This window comes from Podarcis raffonei, chromosome 6 (assembly GCF_027172205.1).
Source record: "Podarcis raffonei isolate rPodRaf1 chromosome 6, rPodRaf1.pri, whole genome shotgun sequence".
Classification (NCBI taxonomy): domain Eukaryota; kingdom Metazoa; phylum Chordata; class Lepidosauria; order Squamata; family Lacertidae; genus Podarcis; species Podarcis raffonei.
The window spans coordinates 70,146,488-70,166,331 of record NC_070607.1 but is presented as its reverse complement, the minus strand read 5'-3'; the positions used below and the strand labels follow the sequence as shown (position 1 = coordinate 70,166,331).

At 40.5% G+C, this 19,844-nt stretch overlaps 1 protein-coding gene across 10 annotated transcripts in view; it reads right to left on the bottom strand.

Annotated features, from left to right (window-relative positions):
* Positions 1-19,844, bottom strand: part of TOX2 (TOX high mobility group box family member 2) — a 220,198-nt gene that overhangs the window by 98,635 nt on the left and 101,719 nt on the right. For all 10 annotated transcript variants that reach the window (XM_053393915.1, XM_053393911.1, XM_053393912.1 and 7 more), the window contains one exon: positions 2,697-2,942. In XM_053393915.1, coding sequence (XP_053249890.1) covers positions 2,697-2,942 — 246 coding nt within the window. The remainder of the gene's footprint in view (positions 1-2,696; positions 2,943-19,844) is intronic.

The following is a 19,844-nucleotide window of genomic DNA, read 5'->3' as shown; positions in this document are numbered from 1 at the left end:
CTCCACTTCATGCACTATTGTCTCCTATAAAGTCTACTTGCTTTCCAGAGTCTGAGCCCACACCAGAAAAAACAATTGGTTTTTAGATAAGAGGCTTGTATAATTGTCATTATATTAACTGAGCAAAAACGGTTACATCTGTATCCCACCTTTCCTCTAAAAAACAATGTTATCCTCACAAAGAGCTGGTTCAGATTTACCACTAAACCATCATCTGCATTACCCAAAACTTCAGCTCTAAGCCATGATTTGTGTTACAGATATACAGGCAAACCATGGTTTATGTAGTTTCCCTCTTCCCCTCCCACTTTCCTTGACAATCACAGGATGCCAACCGAATGACAACCTCCAAAGGCAAAGCAACAGCCCAAACGATGGTTTACTGATTTACATGTAACAACCAAACCACCATTTGCCCGAATTATGGGTTGACAAAGAGTTTCAAACCATGGTTTCAAGTTTGGGATTGGCAACAACTCGCAAACGATGGTTTGTCAAACGGTAATGATTCAAGCATCACAAACCACTGTTTGGCTTTGCGGAGCATGGTTTATAACATTATGTTTGAACCATCTCATAAAGTAATTATATAGGAAATTCAGCTGAGAGATAAGTGATTTATCCAAAGCCAAACAGTAAACTTCATAGTCTGGTAGGACTTTGAAGTTTCCACATTGAAGCCCAATACTGAAGCCACTACACTAAAACGCTCATCAGGTGTTAATGATATATATATTTTAAGGTGCCAAATAAACACTACCATTTATTCATAATTTGTTGGCTGATTTCCTCGTCCCTATTTCTATATACTTACTTTTTATTTCAATGGATAGCATTTTAAACATTTGTTGTAAGCTGCTTTGGGGCTAATATTGTTGGAAAGATGGGATATAAATGTTTAAGCAAATAAAATGATGCATCCAAGGAAGCTAATGATGAAGGAAATAATGCATAATCTAATAAAACTGCACAGTAATATCCATACTGCACATGAAACCGTAACTGAAATTAAGGCAACATGGATTTTTTATTTTCAATTTTTTGCTTCCCATTACAAATTCACCTTTGCTCTGTGCAAACACTTTAGACATTTTCTCCCAGATCTAGCTTTTACATACTTAAGGATTCCACCCCCTTCTGCTATTTTATGCAAAAGAGTAACATAGACCTGTTAAAGTAACACAATAAAAGGTAATAATTTAAACAATTCTGCATATGCAACAGGCTAGCAGACTGGAGACCAGACTCTGCTTCCTCAAGCAGGGTTTCCATCAGTTTAAATGTATTATTTGTTTACTTACTTATTTGTCTATCCTGCCTTTCCCTTCTAAAATTGACTCAGTGGAAGCTGGTGGTTTGAAAGGGGGCTAATGGGCAGCTCATTTGACTTTTCTCATTGATGACTTTCTTGTCTTTCTTTCTACTTTTCTACCTTTCCTCCTTCTACCTTTTTCTGGCTCCTAGGCTGACCGTACATCAGGGATGGAGGAGGACCATACAATAGACAATCATTTACAGGAAAAGCAAGTTACTCTTTGCTTGGGCCCATGGAGGCTCATCCATGTAGCACCAAACCATGGTTTGGGCATTACATGTGAACACTGCCTCTGTCACTGAGATTAGGTACCAAAAGTGGACAAGGTCAGGAGAAACCCCAATTTTGCTTCAGCCAGTTAGGTGTTACCAAATGAGAGATGACAGAATGAGTGCATGAGTTTTCCTGCCTAGACTGCTTCCCTCTTCCATATCCTTGTGTAAACAAAAGGTGAGCTAGAGGAAAAGATCAAGGACAGACTCTCTCAAAAGGGTTTTTTATATAAAAAAAATTAAGCTATATGGATGATCGCAGACATAAAGCTTGGTGGTCTAACACTGGGCATTTACTTTAACGTACAGTGATGTTCACTTCCCCAAGCATAAAGTAATGTGGAAGGATGTGGTGGTATTTATATTTCCACTAAACATATCAACAAAGCAATGAATGGGAGACTGTGGAAGATCTCTCCCTGTTTCTACAGATCAAGCCACAACACACAAGAAGAATAAAGCACGTACATGCAAGTCCCTAAAGGCCCAAATCAATATGTATGGCATTATATACACAAAGAGTGAAACATAAAACCACCACATGAATACATCTTAGTCATTAGCAGGGCTTAATAAAAAAAAAGCAAGAGAATTTCAAGCCAAAAAAGTGAATAGAAAAGAATTATGAGCGTGACCAAATTGCTATAAAGGAGTCAACTGTAGAACTTTCAATTCTGGTATCTAGTTCCCTAAGGTTGAAAAATGATTGGTGGTAACTCACTTTATTTGATTCCCCTGTAAGTCATGCTTACCCATGAATGTGCTTCTAAATTCAGTCTTTTCATAATGAAAAATAAGTGATACAAAACAGGAAAAGAAAGTGTATTTTTAGTAGGCCAGCAGAATTGAAAGGCTCAATTATATAATGTAGGTTATTAACATATATCACAAGACTCTGCCTACAAATAAGCATTTTTATTCTGCATAGTCAAGAGTATTATGAATTCTAAAGCTATCAATTCAGAAGGAGAAGCTGACCTAGTAAAAGCTATTCCAGGTATTCCATGACCTGGAACCAGCCTAACAGGACTTCAGGTACCAACAGGATGCTAATAGAACACACCCAAGGTGTAAAATGAAACACAAGTAGAAAAGGAAAGGTTACTCACAGTAGGTAGCTGACTAGAAAGAAGGTGTCCATCTTGGCTCAACATGTTAGATACCATAATGGCTGGGAGGTCCATATTCTGGTAGGAGTATGCTGGTATCAGGCTATTTGGAGGGAGACTGTGGCACAGTGAATGATATCCAGTTTCATGATCCACCAAGTGAAGGAGGGAAGGGTCCGGGAGGTTAGGAGGAGTAATAGGAGGGATTTCATAATCTTCATTATTCTCATTCTGACCATTGTATGTCTAAAACAAAATTGAAAAAAGACATTCTTATAAAGCAGATCTTGCATTACATTTATCCAAAGCCTTAACTGATAGCCACAGTTATACAGTCTGCCTACCTTCTGCAAAAGCTATTTTAAGAGCATAAATAATTTGAATGAACTCTTTACATGAATAAATTTATTTTTTAAAAAACCACAACATACAAGAATAGAGAATTTGTGTGGTAAAGGGCAAACTCACACATTGCCTATTTACGGGATAGTAAGTCTCACAGAATTCAGCGGGGCTTATTGTCAAGTAAGCATGAAGAGAACTACAGCCTAAAAAGAAGAAATGTGTGTAGACGAAGAAAACTTCTTATAAAAGAATGCAAAACACTACAGGCACATTCATTCACAACCAGTCAGATGACAGTAAGGCCGGTTTGGTGATATATCTATGCTTTACATTTTGAAAATTGAGCTGGTATTGCACCACTGGAATCCTCATGGTAATACAAATGCACTTTAGCACCGGGGAACGAATACTGAAGGAAGTTGTGGCAAGGGAACAAATTATGACAATATTAAAAACAATTAAAAACAACTTGTATAACTGCATGCAAGATGGCATCTCATTGCCCCCATCAATAGCACTATAGCTTCTCCAATATGGATACAAAATATAAGCACATAAAGATTGCCCTGTCCCTTTCAAATGAGGTAGCAGATGCACATGACATGAGGATCTACTACATTCATTTAAAAATAAACACAGCACCATCTTCAGGCGGAATAACTCAGCTTGCACATCAAAGCTCTTGTGCCCATAAAATATTGCTGGATGAGTATACTTGTGTTCAGCAGGGAACCATAATGATCATGATGCAAAGCAACTTCTTTTTGACGTGTTTGTTTCCCACACAGCGTGGATCAAACTCCTGTACACAAATTAATGATTCCATCCAAAATTAAAGCAATCCCATTTTGACTCCACCCCACATGCACTGCCACAGGTTTAGGTTGCATCTTAATTTTTGCCTAAGTTGCATTCCTCTTCATAATATAGTAGATTATACATTACAAGCTACATTTTAATTTACTCACACTCCAGTGAGAACCTCTGTCTTCATTCCCACACATACACCAAGCTTCTACATAGGCGAGCTTCTCTACTGACTACAATGTTGGCGACCTGAGGTGGCAGCAGCAGAAAAGCAACTGAGGTGGTGGAGAAATTTCCCCCTATGCTTCAGAAGCACCAGGAGATATGCAAGCATTGAGCAAGAACATGATTGTTTACCAGACAGTCTCCTTAGCACTGATGTCAGCAGGGCTAGCCATCCAAAGAGCAAATATGCGCAAGCACAGTGTGATGGGATGATGAGCTGCTTGTGCGTGAAATTCCTAGTCCCTCAGAGTTTGGCTAAGTCCACAAACCTCTGTCTGTAACGGAGCTCCTTAAGCATGGCTCCGTCAGTCGCTTGTAGAATCCGACAGTGGGCGTTTACGGAACTTCTTCCAGCATAAAAGTTCCTTAACGGAAACGCGTCTTCTGGACTCTCGGCGCGACAGTTTCCGGCGAGGAGTGGGTGTCCCTATAGGAGGTCCTGAAACCTCCCCACTGTTTTCGCTGGAAGTATCTCTGAGCCCTCCCTCCGACTCACTTTCCCTTGGAGCTCCTCCTCTCCCCCTGCTGGTTCCCTCCCCAGCTGATAAGTCTCTCTCAGCCTCTGTGAGCCCTTTCACCTCCTGTTTTTCCGATGGCAGTTCCCTGACACACAGCACTGGCAGCAATGCCCACTTCCCCCATTGGTATGGAGGAATTCCCAGTCTCCTTTGATCACCAACCAGCAGTTGCCAGCACTTTCACTTAGCAAACTATATCACCAGCCATTGCTGCTTGGACATATTCAAATGCCATGCGAATGGAAGGGAAAGGAAACTGTTTCATACTTGGAAGCTCATTGTATGGATTCTGTATACCTAAGGCAGCCATAGATCTCTTACCCTTCCCTTTTTCGGTATCCTTATTGCTTATTTCATCATAGAGGAAGAGACTGTATGAAAAATATTTACAGAGGGAACAGAGAACACTTGCACATAATGATTGGATACATAAAGTTGTGTTGATGCCCCCAGTCAAGAGCAAACTTTTGTATTTCTGTAAGGGCAATGGGGAAACCAACAGCATGATTTTAACCTACATAAGTCAAATGAAATAATGGATTTACCATCTATTTCTCCCCCAAAGCTATTTGCTCTGGCATCTTAACGCATATTACAATCCCTCATAAGCCTGATCCTGCCTTTCCTTTTGATCTGCTGCCCTTACATTGATGATGAGAATGAAGAACGCAAGCTGAATCCTCAGTTTATCTTGACATTCGGAAAGGGTTGAACTGCTATTTTATGACAGATTTTGAAAACCCTTGCTACAGAGCACCACAGCCCACTGATTCAGTTAGTGTTTTTATAAAGCACAAGAACAAAGATGCAAGAAATGGCCATTTTGTTGCTGTTGTCATTGTTTAATTAATGTAGGGGGTCATTCTAAATATGCTTCCTTGCTATTCAATGACTTGGACTGGGGCTGTGATACACTAGGAAAAATACCTGGCTTTCTTAACCTCCAGGGGGAAAAATAAAACAAAACCATAATAAAATATAATAAAAAAACCTGTAGGTAAGATACAAGGGGTCTTATCTGCTTAGTATCTTTTACTTGTACAATGTCCAAACACTATCCAATCCAACTATAACAGGATGCTACTCTTGTTCTGCAGCAATTACTGAATCACAAGTGTATTACAAGCCAGAGGGTCATGCCAATTTTGTACATTTCTTTGCATGTACATCAACTTAACTAGATACATGATAATAATGTGCCAACTCTATGTCAAACTATAGAATCCAATCCTATGAGATGCATAAGGTTGTATCCAATACTACTCTAGTAATTTCCGACCTTATGTTGGTCTATGATTCTTTACTCTTTATATGTTTTCATATAAGGTGGAGAAAAGAAGGGGAAAGAGAGGGTAAGAAAGACAGATTATTTTTTGAAAAGTTCCAGCATCTTAATTACCAAGAGTTAAATGCCTTTACTGTAAATTTAGCTTCAATCTTTGTGTCCAAAATTCAGGGCAGCATTCAGATGGCACATGGATACCAAAGTATCTGACAGGCAGATCACAACTGAATATTTAAGATACCCAGTGTAAGCAAAGTTAAACAGCTTCTGAAAATAGCTATAATCTCAAATATACAGGCCAGTTCCTTTCCCGTAAAAATCTGGAAGCCAGCAATGAGCAAGTTGCAAGCAGCACTGAGCATTTTCCATGTAAATGTCCACCACTGCTTAAGTCTATATTTGACAAAGGAACAGAGCTGTGTTTGCCACATCCAGTAGGCTGGAGTGAAACAATTGCCTCTCTGTTCTGGTCTTATCAGAGGGCTGCACAATGCCACTCAGTTCATGGAGTCAGACACACAGGAGATGCATTGGAATCACCTCCCTTTTCCTTCTGCAGAATGAACTTGCAAAAAAGAAAAGAAAAGAAAAAAAGAGGGATGCATAAAGTGTGGGTCAGAAAATTTTTGAAAATGGATTTTCCTCCTAAAGCTTTATTTTTCCTTGGAAATTTTTCCATTTCATTAGTAGTAACGAAGAGATTCCACGCAGACGAATGGTTATCAGCATATGGCGCACAGTTCTTTGAGTTGATTGTCAAGAGTTATCAATACTTTTTTTATTTCTTAAATGTAAACATATCTAAGCACATGCTGTTGTCTTAATTTTTTTCCCAATTATTCCAATAACAATTTCTACACAATTTAACATTTCAGTCACATTATGTGTGCTTTCATTCTTTACCTCAAATATTTCTGGTCAAATACCCACAAAAGATGAATGTGGGTTGCTTTCTTTAGCTTTGTTTGCTCAATGCAAATAAAATAAACAGGGTAAATTATATCATGCTCTCTAGGGTATCAGAATTTTCCCCAACATAAATTACCATATGAAAATCACCCTAAAAACATTTTCCCTAGGAAAAAAACCCTAAGGAAAATTTTGAATCCAGAGTTTTCCAGAAAACCCACAACACTGGTATACAATAGAAAAACCATTGGAGGGGGAAGGAATTACGTTACTAATCAAGGCTCCCTTTTTGCCCACCCCCCACCCCCAAGACAAAAAGCAATGAGACAGAAAGATGAACAGTTCCCACAGTGTTCTTCTGGTGGATCTTCAGTGCGGGTCTTGTATGCTTGATGTCTCCACTTTCTTCATTCAGACACAAGTGTAAGGTCACTAGTTCCAATCACTAGGGCTGGATGATGTCAACTTTTCCACATCGTGATGAAAAGCAGAGGGAGGAACAAGCTGCATTGGCCCCAGCCCCGCAAGGCACTGGGGTGAAACCACCTCGGCTCCCTTGGCAGGAATAGTGGTCATTTCACCCTGGCGCCTCACAGGGCCAGGGCCAACACAGCCTGTTCCTCCCTCTGCACACTGGGTGCTGGCAGCAAAGGGGATCAGGTGCAAGCAAGCTCCACCCATGATATACCACCAAGTGAGGGCACCATCACACTCTGGCCCTTAAACTGCTACTGGGTGATGTATCGATACATTACCCATGTCTACCAATGACATCAGAGGGATACCATGTCAGTTTCTTTTCAATGGGGTGGCTCCATGTTTATCTATTCATGGAATACCAAGACATACAAGTAATGGCAGCCACACACATATACACCTGTATGTATTTTGGGAGGGGTGTGCTATGCACACACAAGAGTCCAGAGACTCTCATTTATTAAAAATGCCTCTATGTCGCCTCTCTGAGGCTCAAGGCACCTTTCAACAATAATTAAAACCATAAACCATAAAAATGCAATAAAATAAATACCAAACAATAAAACAACCATTTCTGGTAGCAGCAGCAGTGCAAAGCCTTAGCAACAAATCTTAGCAGTAGCAGTACAAAACCTCATTAAAACTCAGCCACCAAAAGCCTTCCAGAAAAGATGGATTTTACATCCTCTCCAAATGGCTATCAGGCACCCTTGACCTCAGTCTTATTTGGTACAAATCCCTTTTTACACCAGCTTCGGAAGCCTTTTCTGCATACGATTACAGACCTTAACAGTTTCCTCCAGAAGGAAGAAGAGTAGTTAGAACCTGCTCAGAGTAGCTCATTGCTCACAGAGCTTGTTGCTCAGACTCTAGGCTTCTTGCTGTAACAGCAGATGACAGATCTGATCCTGGAAATTGGGAAAGAAGTCTGCTCTGCTCTGCTCAGCGGCAGCCATAACTGCAGCAGAGAAAGTCTTGGCAACCAGGGTTTGCCAGGAACTCTCAGTGAAATTTCCCTCAGTTCCTCTCAGTTGAGGTGGGGATAGGTAACTCTTTGCAACACCTGTTAAGACATTTGAGAAACAGAACCAAGCCAGTCATTAGGGTGCTCAGCTGCAAAGGTGGATGAAGCTCTTATGCCTATTGTGTTTTGCATAAAAGGGGAGCTGCTGCAGACTGTCCTATCTACAGAGGAAAGAACAGCTGCTCTTGCTGAAATGTCCCATTCTAAGTAACTGCTAATGGTACAGGAGCCTGTCCTGCTTTGCATCTGAACACTCCAGATACCATGCAGACAGAATCTTGCCCAGATCTTGCTGTTACTCAACATCTTTGAAAACAAACCCTTTTCTTGTGCCTCAGTTCTCCACACATGTAAAATGAGTTGTAAATGAAAAGTGTTTTCAATTCTATAGAGAAGCAGCTCAGTCAAGACATTGTGTGCAATTGTTAATCACAAAGAACATTACTGGCAGAGCAAGAATCCAGGGAAAATGCTTTCCTTAGAAACCTGACAAATATTAAGTGACCCCAATTCTCTGTCAAGTCATGTTCTCTGTGATTATCTGCTGGGATCCTGGAAGCTTCAGACAAACATTGATTCAAAGAATGTTATTCACAGTTAGCAGGATGGAGATTTTCATCATTATTGGAGGTAAATATTGGTCCGGTCAAATAACATTTAGAGGCAAACATAAGTTTAAGAGAGAAAGCAGGAGAGAAATTGTTTCTGGTGAACAGCAAGGAAAACAGGCAGAGCAATATAAATTTATCTGTCAATGCAAAATGGGACAGGCTGGGCTTTTGCATCCTATCTTAGTACATCTTCTGATAGAGCAGCTGCTCACACAAAATGCTACACATCCACTACTGTCAGGGTTTCAAATACAGCAGTCCCCCACTATTTTACTAACCTATGGCCACACAGCCAAGCCCTCTTCAGCACATATTGCTGCATTGTCCACAACTAAGAACTCACCGTTGCTCGTTTGCCAACCTTCCACACAGTAGGAGAATGCCGTTTGTGAAACTTTATCATTTGTGATTCTAATACACAATTCCAGTACTGTGTGATGCCTTCTTTAACTTGCTAGGCCCTCTACTTGCCCACAAGGAATAGGGGTCAATACACTTTGATGGGTTTAAGTAAGACACCAAGAGGGAGCGAGAAAAGCTGTACACACAAGAGACGACACCTTCTCGGCAGTATTTCTGATCCAGGTTTCCCCCTATGGAATCTGTGGCAAGCACAGGTGTAATAGGATCATATGACAGTGAGCCAGGACAAGGAGCAGCAGCAAAATATTATTCTTCCAGTAGCAGTATATGGTTGGGATTGAGCGTTCTCACTCGGGTGACCATCTGCAAAGGACAACTGGACTCCCATGGCTTCAGTAGTAGGGCAGAAATGAGAATATTGGTCAGGGTAGCTTTTCTCACCACTGCATGATGCAGCCTTGTGCTCCTGCCACCCTCAAAGTAAACAGAGGGTCCTGGGAGAAGCACAGCGATCACCATCAGACCCCTTCAAAGTTACTTTCAGTACAACTTCAACAGGAAACCTGGAGTGCATATTTGTCACATGACATCTGTAGCAAAATTAAGTAAATTGTAGGCTTTTAAACAGCTTCGCAATCCCCTCTCCCCAGTCTCCCTTTTCTTCTCCTTTTCCAGAGCTGAAATCCTGTCAAATATAGTGGATAGCACAGGGCTATAACTTCTTATTATGTGTACAGCGATTTTATGAATTCAGTGGGGAATGAAATGCAATTTTGTCAGACTTGTCTGTGTTCATAATGACCGAGTCAAATTAATCATTGCGGATAATACTCCCGTGTCAGCCATTCAAGAGATTTTTTAATAGAATTTTTCTGATTCATGTCTTGCAGTACATCAGATCTGTAGTATTGCACCACTTCTTAAAATCAGGGCAATTATAGCTTCTTGTTGGCTTGTCATTTTCCTAGAATAAAAATGTCTCTGCAAAAGTCACACACTGTACATAAACCAAAATGAAAAACCAAACTATCATTACAATTAGGCTGGATCTAAGATTTAATGTCTTTTAGAGACTATTATTTACAGGCAATACATAAAGTATAAGGTGCAGCGGTGAAGATAGGCTGGTTTATCACACCACATGCCGATTGTGCATAAGGGTTGTCAGGTCTATCCTTTCATTGTTCTGGGTTGGTTCTGGATCTAGAAATGGCTAGCCAGCAAAGCAAACACAAGGCAGGCAATAGGTTTGCAATCAAATGGTCCCTTAAATGCATTCATAAAAAAGGCATCCAGAAAAGCCCACAAAAGTCCCAAAGGACTCTTGCTCAGGAAATCTACAGTTCAATGAACTATAACCATCATGGCAAATCTTCATGCCTGGAAGTAACATCTTGTGCCATACAATCTATACAGTGGTGGCCAAACGTGGGCCCTCCAGCTGTTTTTGGACTACAACTCCCATCATCCCTAGCTATCAGGACCATTGGCCAGGGATAATGGGAATTGTAGTCCCAAAACATGCATTCTTTGCATGCAAAAGGTCCCCCAGCATCTAAAGGTATGCCTGGGAAAGTCCAGTTTCTGAAACCATGGGAAACCACTGTTAGTGAGTGTAGACGATACTGGGGAAGATGGACTGGCTGCTCTAACTTTATATAAGGCAGCTCCCTATGCTCCTGGTCCTAACCAGAATTACCTATTATAACCCAAACTGAAAACCCTGGCTTAATGACAGTTTATTCATAAGGAACTTAACTCAGGATCAAACCATGGTTTAAGCGCCTTATTAGCTGACATGAAGCCAAGTTTCTCATTTCAGTTATAACCAGGAACTCTGATTTAAAACACACACACAATCACAGTGCTAAAGCTGAATTGGGATGGCATGAAGAGAAAGATATTATTATTATTATTATTATTATTATTATTATTATTATTATTATTATTATATCCCAACCTCCCTGGCCAGAACCAGGCTTAGGGAAGTTAACATCAAAACATATAATACATTGAGATATAAAATTCAGCAACTGACTGAAATACAGCTTAAAATCGGATTAAAATAAAAATAAGATCAGATGGCTACCTGCAAATTATAACTATAACTATAGGTGTTATTCTTAACTCGCTGAACCATTATTTAGCAAGCAAAGGTTGGTGTGTGTGAACTGGCCCGTTCTTAAATTAAGGATAGAAAGTAAGGCCAAGCAAGTTTAGAAGAGTTCCTGTAGCAGTGGTGTCCAAACTTTTTTCAAAGAGGGCCAGATTTAATGAAGTGAAGGACATGCCTTCTGTAGGGAGTATAAATTAGCCCTCTCAAAGTTCCAATCTTTCTCTCAGAACACTATATAACCAACTTCCACGATTAGCTGTATTTGAGAAAACCAAGCATGAAACACTCTTGGGATTCTTGAAACAGTTCCCTACATCTTTGAATTATTTATAAAATGTACAAAAATGCTATTTCTAAGTATCATTTATATATCACTTTTAATTCGGAAACAAAAACTTTACAAGATTGCTTTCATTGTCACAATAAATATATAAGATAGGTGGGCTCACTGTTACTGCTGTTTTTTGCCTAAATGGAATTGGGACAGAAAACCTAACACAATGGAACCATGGCAAGGATGGGAGTTGAGGCTGTATCTAATTCCAGCTCTCCAGACAGTGGGAAACACATTAAAGCTAATTTGTTTTTACAGAAAATTCAGACAAAATAATCGTAATAACAACAACAACAACAAACAATAATAATAATAATATTTATGTCCCACCCTCCCTGGCCAAAGCTGGGCTCAGAGCGGCTAACAACAACAGTAAAATACAACAACCATGCACCAAAACTTCCTCTTTTGCCTAAAACAAGGACAGTAAGAGAGGGGAGATTTTTGGGCCACCACTGCCCTTAAGTCTGTGACAGTGCTGCTGCAATTAACTCAGGGAAGATCCACACCATATGTTTAAAGCATATCCAACAGACATTTAAAGAACATGACTTCCCTCAAAGAATCCTGGGAACTACAATTTTCCCTTCACAAAATTCCCACCACCCTTAACAAGCTACAGTTCCCAGGATTTGGAGGCAGACATGTGCTTTAAATACATGTTGCATGTGCTTTAAAAGTATGGTTTGAGTTTGCCCACACTGTCTCTTTCCCTTGCTGTATAGGCTGTTGGGAATTCTTCGCAAGCCAAATAAATACATTTCAAGGCACATGTAGCTTGCAAAGATCAGAAACAATGACAGAGTGCATTTGACCCTCAAGGGAAGTCCCATGCAAACATGCGCTTGCACAAGGCCTTATTATTCTGCTCCAAAGGAAACCCACACCATCTGCTTTTAAGACAAACTTCCATTTTCCCAGATAGTGAGCAATCAGAGCTCCTATAGACAGTGTCTCTGTCAGCCCAAATGCAAACATGAGCAGCCTTTAACCAAGTGTGTGGTTTGGAAACATTTGTAAGCCGCGAGTTATCTTAATGTGGCTCCTGTAGCGTGATGTTTTCCAACCACAGTGCAGAATAATTCCTGCGGTAGCATATATGTGAAAACTCTTAATCCATCTTCTATGCCACTTCACTCTAAAGATGAATCTCGTTAGATTTAGTTCTCAGAAATGTATTTGAACAAGCTGTATGTGATACATTCCGCGAGAATCATTCCAAAAAGACCCCCTGAATGCATGCAGAACGGTACACTGAAATTGGCTCTGAGTTATCATATAACTACTATGGAACTGTTAATGAGTGGCAACTTTATTGCAGAGGTGCACTATATTTACTGTAGTTTTGTTTGTTACTTTTCTTACAAGGAAGAAGGGTAACACAGAATTAAATAAAGTGACCCAGGAGGCTTTAATCTATACGCTATTTAAAAACAGTCTTAAGGGCCAGTGGTTTGTGACATGTCTCCAAAGAATGTTCACACGATTCTGCCACTTTTGACACATGCCTTGGTTTTATGCCCACATCTGTTTGCTGAAATCTTATCCTCTTTTTTCTGTATTATGACTGCTTGTGGTTGAGAGGGTCTGTCAAAGTTCATTCTCAACTGCCGGCTGTATCTCCATAATCATGTAGCATCCATGACCAAGAATAGTCTTCATCCTCATGCTTAATGAAAAAAGGATTAACCCTTTCTTAAGCCTAAATTGCTTTACTTTTCCTTCCTTAGCTCCCTGGCCCACCCCCACCCTTACAGGAAACAAGGGCACCATGGCAATGTACAAAACTCTCGGACCAGTGCCTATTCTGCCCTTCTCCTCTGCTTCTGGACATTATTTCCCTTAATGCTTCCCCATTCATCTTTCTAGTCCTTTAGGCCTCCTGTTTACCATCATGCTCAGGCCTCTGTCCCTGCTTCCTGATGAGCTGCCACTTCTGATCATTCCTCGTGCACCTAGGATTTTGCTGGTGTCTAATTCCAATAGGTTCATTCCATTTTCAGTGGCATTTATTTTATGTATTATGTTTTTACTGCTGAATTAGATTTTTATTGTTTTACAACTGCCTCAAGACTGATGCGGTAGGCTGTATAAAAAATGCTTCAACTAATTAATTAATTTCTCTCCCTTCCTTTTTTCCCCCAGCACTGTTTCAACACCAGAAATGAGCCTGGCCTGGAAGAAAAACAGCCAGAGGGAGTTGGAAGAGTCGTGGTGGGCAAAAGAGGATCTTACCTGCCTGGTGCTTTTCAGCTAGAAACTACCCACTCTACAGTTTCACTGCAAAGTGCATTTGATGACATCCCTCTGCCGTCATTAATTGCAGTTCCAACCTGAAATCCACCGATCAAATGTGCATGGGAGTGAATGGAAACAATAAAGTTCCTGTATGGAAGAACAACAAAGGCTGCCGTTCTTCATGCATTATTGAAATGGAGACCAGACCAGAATGCAGCATAGCTTCAGATTCAGGAACTTTCAATAAATGCTTCAGGAACATGGCCATAATCCAAGATGCCTCTTTTCAAGCACACACAAAAGTGTGTAAGGTCCCAGTGAGACCTCAAGTGCTTGCTCTCGCTCTCTCATGCACGTGCACACACACACACACATACACACACCAGCAGCTGCTTCTGAAATGCATTGCAAACAGCTTTTGAAGCTCTCTTAGTTTTATGAAGTAGTTTCGAATGCGATCCAAAAGGGCCAGTGTAAGTGGAGGGAGAGAGAAAGAAAAAATTGTCTCTGGGCCACAATAGTAGCAAAATGCTTCCTTGGATTGCGGCCCATAAGTGGTCAGACTCTTCATTCCATATTCCATCCTCCTAACACATGTAACACGGTTCACGATAACCAATATAAAGGTAAAAGACAAGGAATCCCCCCACCTTCAAAAAAAAAAAAGGTTCTTAATTCCCATGGGTATCGTTTAGGAGTGAAGCAAAACATGTCCATCCTCTTGGAAACTTTCGTAATGTGTTGTTTTTTCAAAGGGCATGTGAACATATTTTTGCATTATTTTATGATCAATCAAAAAAAGAAACAATTAAGGGTGAGATTTTCAGGGAGCTTCAAGGGCTTAGCTGCACAGGAACTCCCACAAGCTGCTACACTTAACGCATTAGCACAAAACAAGAAAGTGCAGGAAGTTGGAAAAGCAAGTACCTCCCTCCATGCTGTCACTCCTGTTGCGAAGAGGGAATATAGTACTGAGTACAGGCACCCATCTACAAATGGAACAGGTGGGGAAACTGACAGACCATGCAGGCTGAAATTGCCAGTGCTAGTGGATTGTGCTGCTCAGGTGTGCTTGCGAATCACTTCTCTTCAAGCCCATCATAAAGAAGTGCCTTGTGAACCAGATATCCTAAACCCTTTTCCAGAGAGGAATTGTCCAAAGATCTGACTGTCCTTTGCATTATCCCACAGTTAGGCATTATAGCTGAACTCGTCCTTCCTTTCAAAAGTTGGCAACATTTTCAAAGCAAGCAACTTCTGCGTTTCTCTAGAAGACAATTGCAGCTTTCCTCCCACCTCCACACTGTATCCCTTTCCCCTAAAAGCTGATGGTGTCTGTTTAGCACTGTGTAGCAGATCTCAGAGGAAGCTTGCATAATGTGGCAGAATCTAGCACCTCCCCCAGGGTGCCCAGCTGCTGCAGAAGCAATTTCACAGCTCATCATCCATTATGAGATTAAAATAATTTTTTCCTCCCGTGAAGTATTAATAAATTGTGCAGGCAGCCCAGAGTTAGTGCCATTTACACAAATGGTAGTGAATCACCCACCTAGTTATTTCTTAATGGATTGTGTCTCTGCAGCTCTCCTTATCCTGTAATTTAAGAAACCAAATTTACAAACCATTGCAGATTGGTGTTTGTTTACATACATTTCTCTACGTTACCACAAGGTGGCTCTGATTGTAGGGGGACTGGGCTGGACAGGAGTACACAAATAGGTCTATTCATATAGAGAGAAAATATGACTTAGCAGAGCCCCACAGTCAGTAAATAAATCCATGGCATTTACTATAGAACGACACCAAAATTCATGTCAATCGATACAAGAGGGGAAGTGCACTTATAAAATGAAGTCCAAGTCCATGTTCAAATCCCTTCAAGAATTCACTTACATTCCCTTCTGGGGGCAAAACTCACTGAAGCAGCACTGATGCAATACAGGCTCTTTTGAACATACAGGGGAGATAGGAAGCTCAGCTCAGAGCTCTGCTAATGACTCCTGGAACATCTCTGCTTTGTTAAAATGTTACATAAAGCCCCTATCTTTAATGTTCCAACTTGCACCAGCTAATGCCTCCAGCCAAAAGAAAAGAAAAGAAAAACATGCTTTTCACCACACCTGCTGCCTTTGTAGGTATAAGGTAGGTACGACTTTTTTTAAAAAAAGAAGGATGTGTTTAAAAAGTACAACTATGAGCAATTTGGTGTAACCTTAACAAAAGGCTCTCAACAGCTGTTGAACTGTTGAACTCAACTTCAGAACACTAGAGAGGAGCTGGGGAGTTCAAAAGTAACCAACTTTTGAATGGCGCTACGGCAAATCTTAAAAAAAACAAAAAAACAAGAAAAAACAGGAAGTTAATTTCAAGCTGCAACTGTAAATGCAAAGAAGAGTAGATGCCAAAGATCTCTGGACCTTCGCAGACACTAAACTTTTCCTGGCCAGACTGTACACACACACACACACACACACACATACCATTTACACATAACGTTACTCCAACTAGGGGCAGATCCACACCTTTTAATGTTCATTCAACACACATTTCAATCCCACAGATTCCCCCAAAGAATTCTGGGAACTGAAGTTGGTTAAGGGCAAAGAGAACTGTAGCTCTATGAAGTTCCCAGGATTCTTTGGGAGAAGTCACGTGCACTGAATGTGCTTTGAATGTATGGTTTGGACCTCTTATTTTCTTTTGTCTCCTGCTCTGAGTTAACTACCACTTCCCAACAACCCTACATACCCTATACATGTCTAGTAAATCCCACTGAGTACAGCTGGATTAATCCCCGGCAAGTGTGTACAGGACTGCAGCCCTTACAGCATTTGTGCTCTTAGCCTCCCCAGAGAGACTGTATGTATAACCATATGGCAAGGTTATGAACACCTATTAGTCTATGCTGGCATCACCTCCCCCAGGCACACGACGACCACCCCCTCCTCACCTACCCATGAAATTTTCAAACAGCTTGCCAACATTTTGGCTACTTCTCATTTTATTCCTCATTCTCAGCTACTCTCAGGCTCAAGTGCTATGTTTATAACCATTCAACAACCAGGGGAACAGATGAGATTTCTCTTCTCTTGTGTGCTCTACGTCTTTCTGGTACATAGGGATAGGGGATATCACCTCAAATATACAGTGATAGCACAACACAAATAGGAGGGCACAATACCCATTCAGAAGAAAATGAGTGTCTTGAAAGGCCAGTGACAATACAAGAGAGTATTTTTGAATGGGCATGAAACTGGATTAATTTTACACTGGCAGCACTGCATTGTGCAATCTGTCAACAGCTGTAAGGGATCAAGAATAGTGTTAATGTCAGGTTGTTCCTTGTCACACTTTCTCATGTTTCAGAAGTACAAAACATCTAGCAGGCCTTCCTGCCATTTTCAGGAAGGAAGCTGTTGGCCGTTATAGGAGCATAGGACACATGAACAGCCTTAGAGAGCATCACTGGCAGCAAGTCTAAGCAATATGCTGAATCATTTATATTTAGCCATTAGCGCAGCAGAATCTTTGGGCAAAGCATAGCCAATGTTCCTCTAAAGATCACTTGTGAGGCTGTAGGATAGAAAAATCAACAAAAATGTTCTTGTTGGGTGCCACAAATGGGGGGGGGCATTTTTGACTGACCTAAAAATGAAACCAAAACTGACTGACTGGTTCACTTCAGCCTTTGTGAAGACTGCTTAAACTGTGTTAGTGGGAAATCAATTCATCTAAATGAATTGTGCAGTCATTAACAGAAATATAGCAATTAGGAAAACACTGAGTGAATTGTATAGTTATATCCAGAGTGTCTAGCAACTTAAGTTTCATGATCATATTTAACACATTAGTTCTGAGCATAGTTTGCTTCAACAAACTTTCCTGATAATATGCATCTTTAGTGCTTACTAGAACACTTTAAGCCTGTTCATTTCCTTCTCCAGTGCCAATCTCTGACACACTTGTTTCCACCCTTATATGAGCAGCCCAAAAGCCTTTGGGTAAGGAAACTTTAGCATGAACTAACTAGGCAGTTCAAGAACAACATAAGGGGCAATTTTCATAACTGCAACAGTTACTCTTTCCAGCTCCTACAGTTGCAAGAAATATTGCAACTGTATCTGCGTATACTCTAGTTGGACTTTATTCTGCATGAGTGTGAAGAAGAAGAAAAAGAAGAAGAGTTTGGATTTGATATCCCGCTTTATCACTACCGTAAGGAGTCTCAAAGCGGCTAACATTCTCCTTTCCCTTCCTCCCCCACAACAAACACTCTGTTTGTGAGGTGAGTGGGGCTGAGAGACTTCAGAGAAGTGTGACTAGCCCAAGGTCACCCAGCAGCTGCATGTGGAGGAGCGGGGAAGCGAACCCTGTTCACCAGATTACGAGTCCACCGCTCTTAACCATTACACCACACTGGCCTGTGTGTGTGCCTAAGAAAAGCTGTTAAAGTATAGGAGAAAGTACTTGAGTGAACATGTCTGCAAATATGTGTTGTAAGCAAGTGTCAGAAAATGAAATATGTACTTACTATCTTATCAATTCTAAACTTATTTTACTGCTTTAATAACATAAAATGTATAATTTATAACTAACCTAAAATTATACGGTTTGGCATATTTATGAAGAGTAAAACTATAAATGATCCTAGTTTTGTACAAGCAAAATTGTGGATGTAACCAATTATAGACCACTTCCTTTTATATACCTTGGTCAGAGCTCAGTTTTCACCCAAACTTAAGATATATATTTTTATTTTTGGCACCCACAACAGGTTTTTCACAGCTTCGGATTTGATTTGAGTGTTGTATATTTCATAATTATCATCCTCTAATGCTAGATTGTCTTCCTTTAAAAAAAAAACCAAAAAAATTTAAAGCATTTTCCATGTTCTAAAAGAGACAATATTTTATACCCTCCTGCCCCACTCCTGGATTTTTTAAAAGCAGTCTTCAAGAAAGCAACAGGGAAAGCAGTTTAAACATTAAAAAGCAGTTTCGACATTCCCCTGTTCCCACCCCCAAACCCTCTCATCTCTTTGACCTTGGCCAGTATCCAAAGAGACCTCTGTAAACATGCAAAGTGCAAAAAGTTGCCAATTTCCACCTCCAGCAACAGCAGCAGCAGCCCCTCATGGATCCAGCTCTGGAGGATCTCCCAACATTACATTATTTTGTCTCTGAAGCCCAAGTTTCCTTCTTCTCACAAGTGTTTGTGTGTGTGTGTAAAAGAGAAAGATTTAAAACAGTAAAACAGAGGGAGAGAGTATCTTAGCTTATGTTAACCCAAGTCTTTCATGTGTGAATTATTAAATTGACTACTGGGGATGGATGACAGAATTAGAACAGAAATGAATTTATTTGGTCATTATTAGTTTTAACTGTTTCTCTCTCTCTCAAACAAAAAAAGGGGGGAGGGAAGAGAAGCATAAACACACGCTTCCTTCTGAGCAACCCTTGTCAGATGTGTATCACTCTCCTTTGTATAATAAGGGGTGGGATTTATCATTGCTATAGGAGCAAAAGTAAACACAGCACAGCTGTGCCTCCCAAATGGCTAGCCAAAAGCTTTACATTATTCACAAAGAAACACCTCGTGCTAAATTTAATTACCATTTACAAAATCAAGATCAACCTGCATTGCTCTTACACAAATAATACACGGAAAATGCTCTTTGGAATCTTGTCAGCGGTGTCCCCCAACGCAGAGCATCCCAGCTCCATGCTTCATAGGCAGAGCTGCAGGGGAAATGTTCAATCTTTAATCACTACATGAGGATATGCTTTGTTTATAAGCCATCTAAAGTTCTTTAAATAAATGTACTAAACTGTCTTTCAAAGACTAATGGCGCTCCCCAAACGCTATCCGCCGCCTCCTCCTCTACCCACTCCATAAA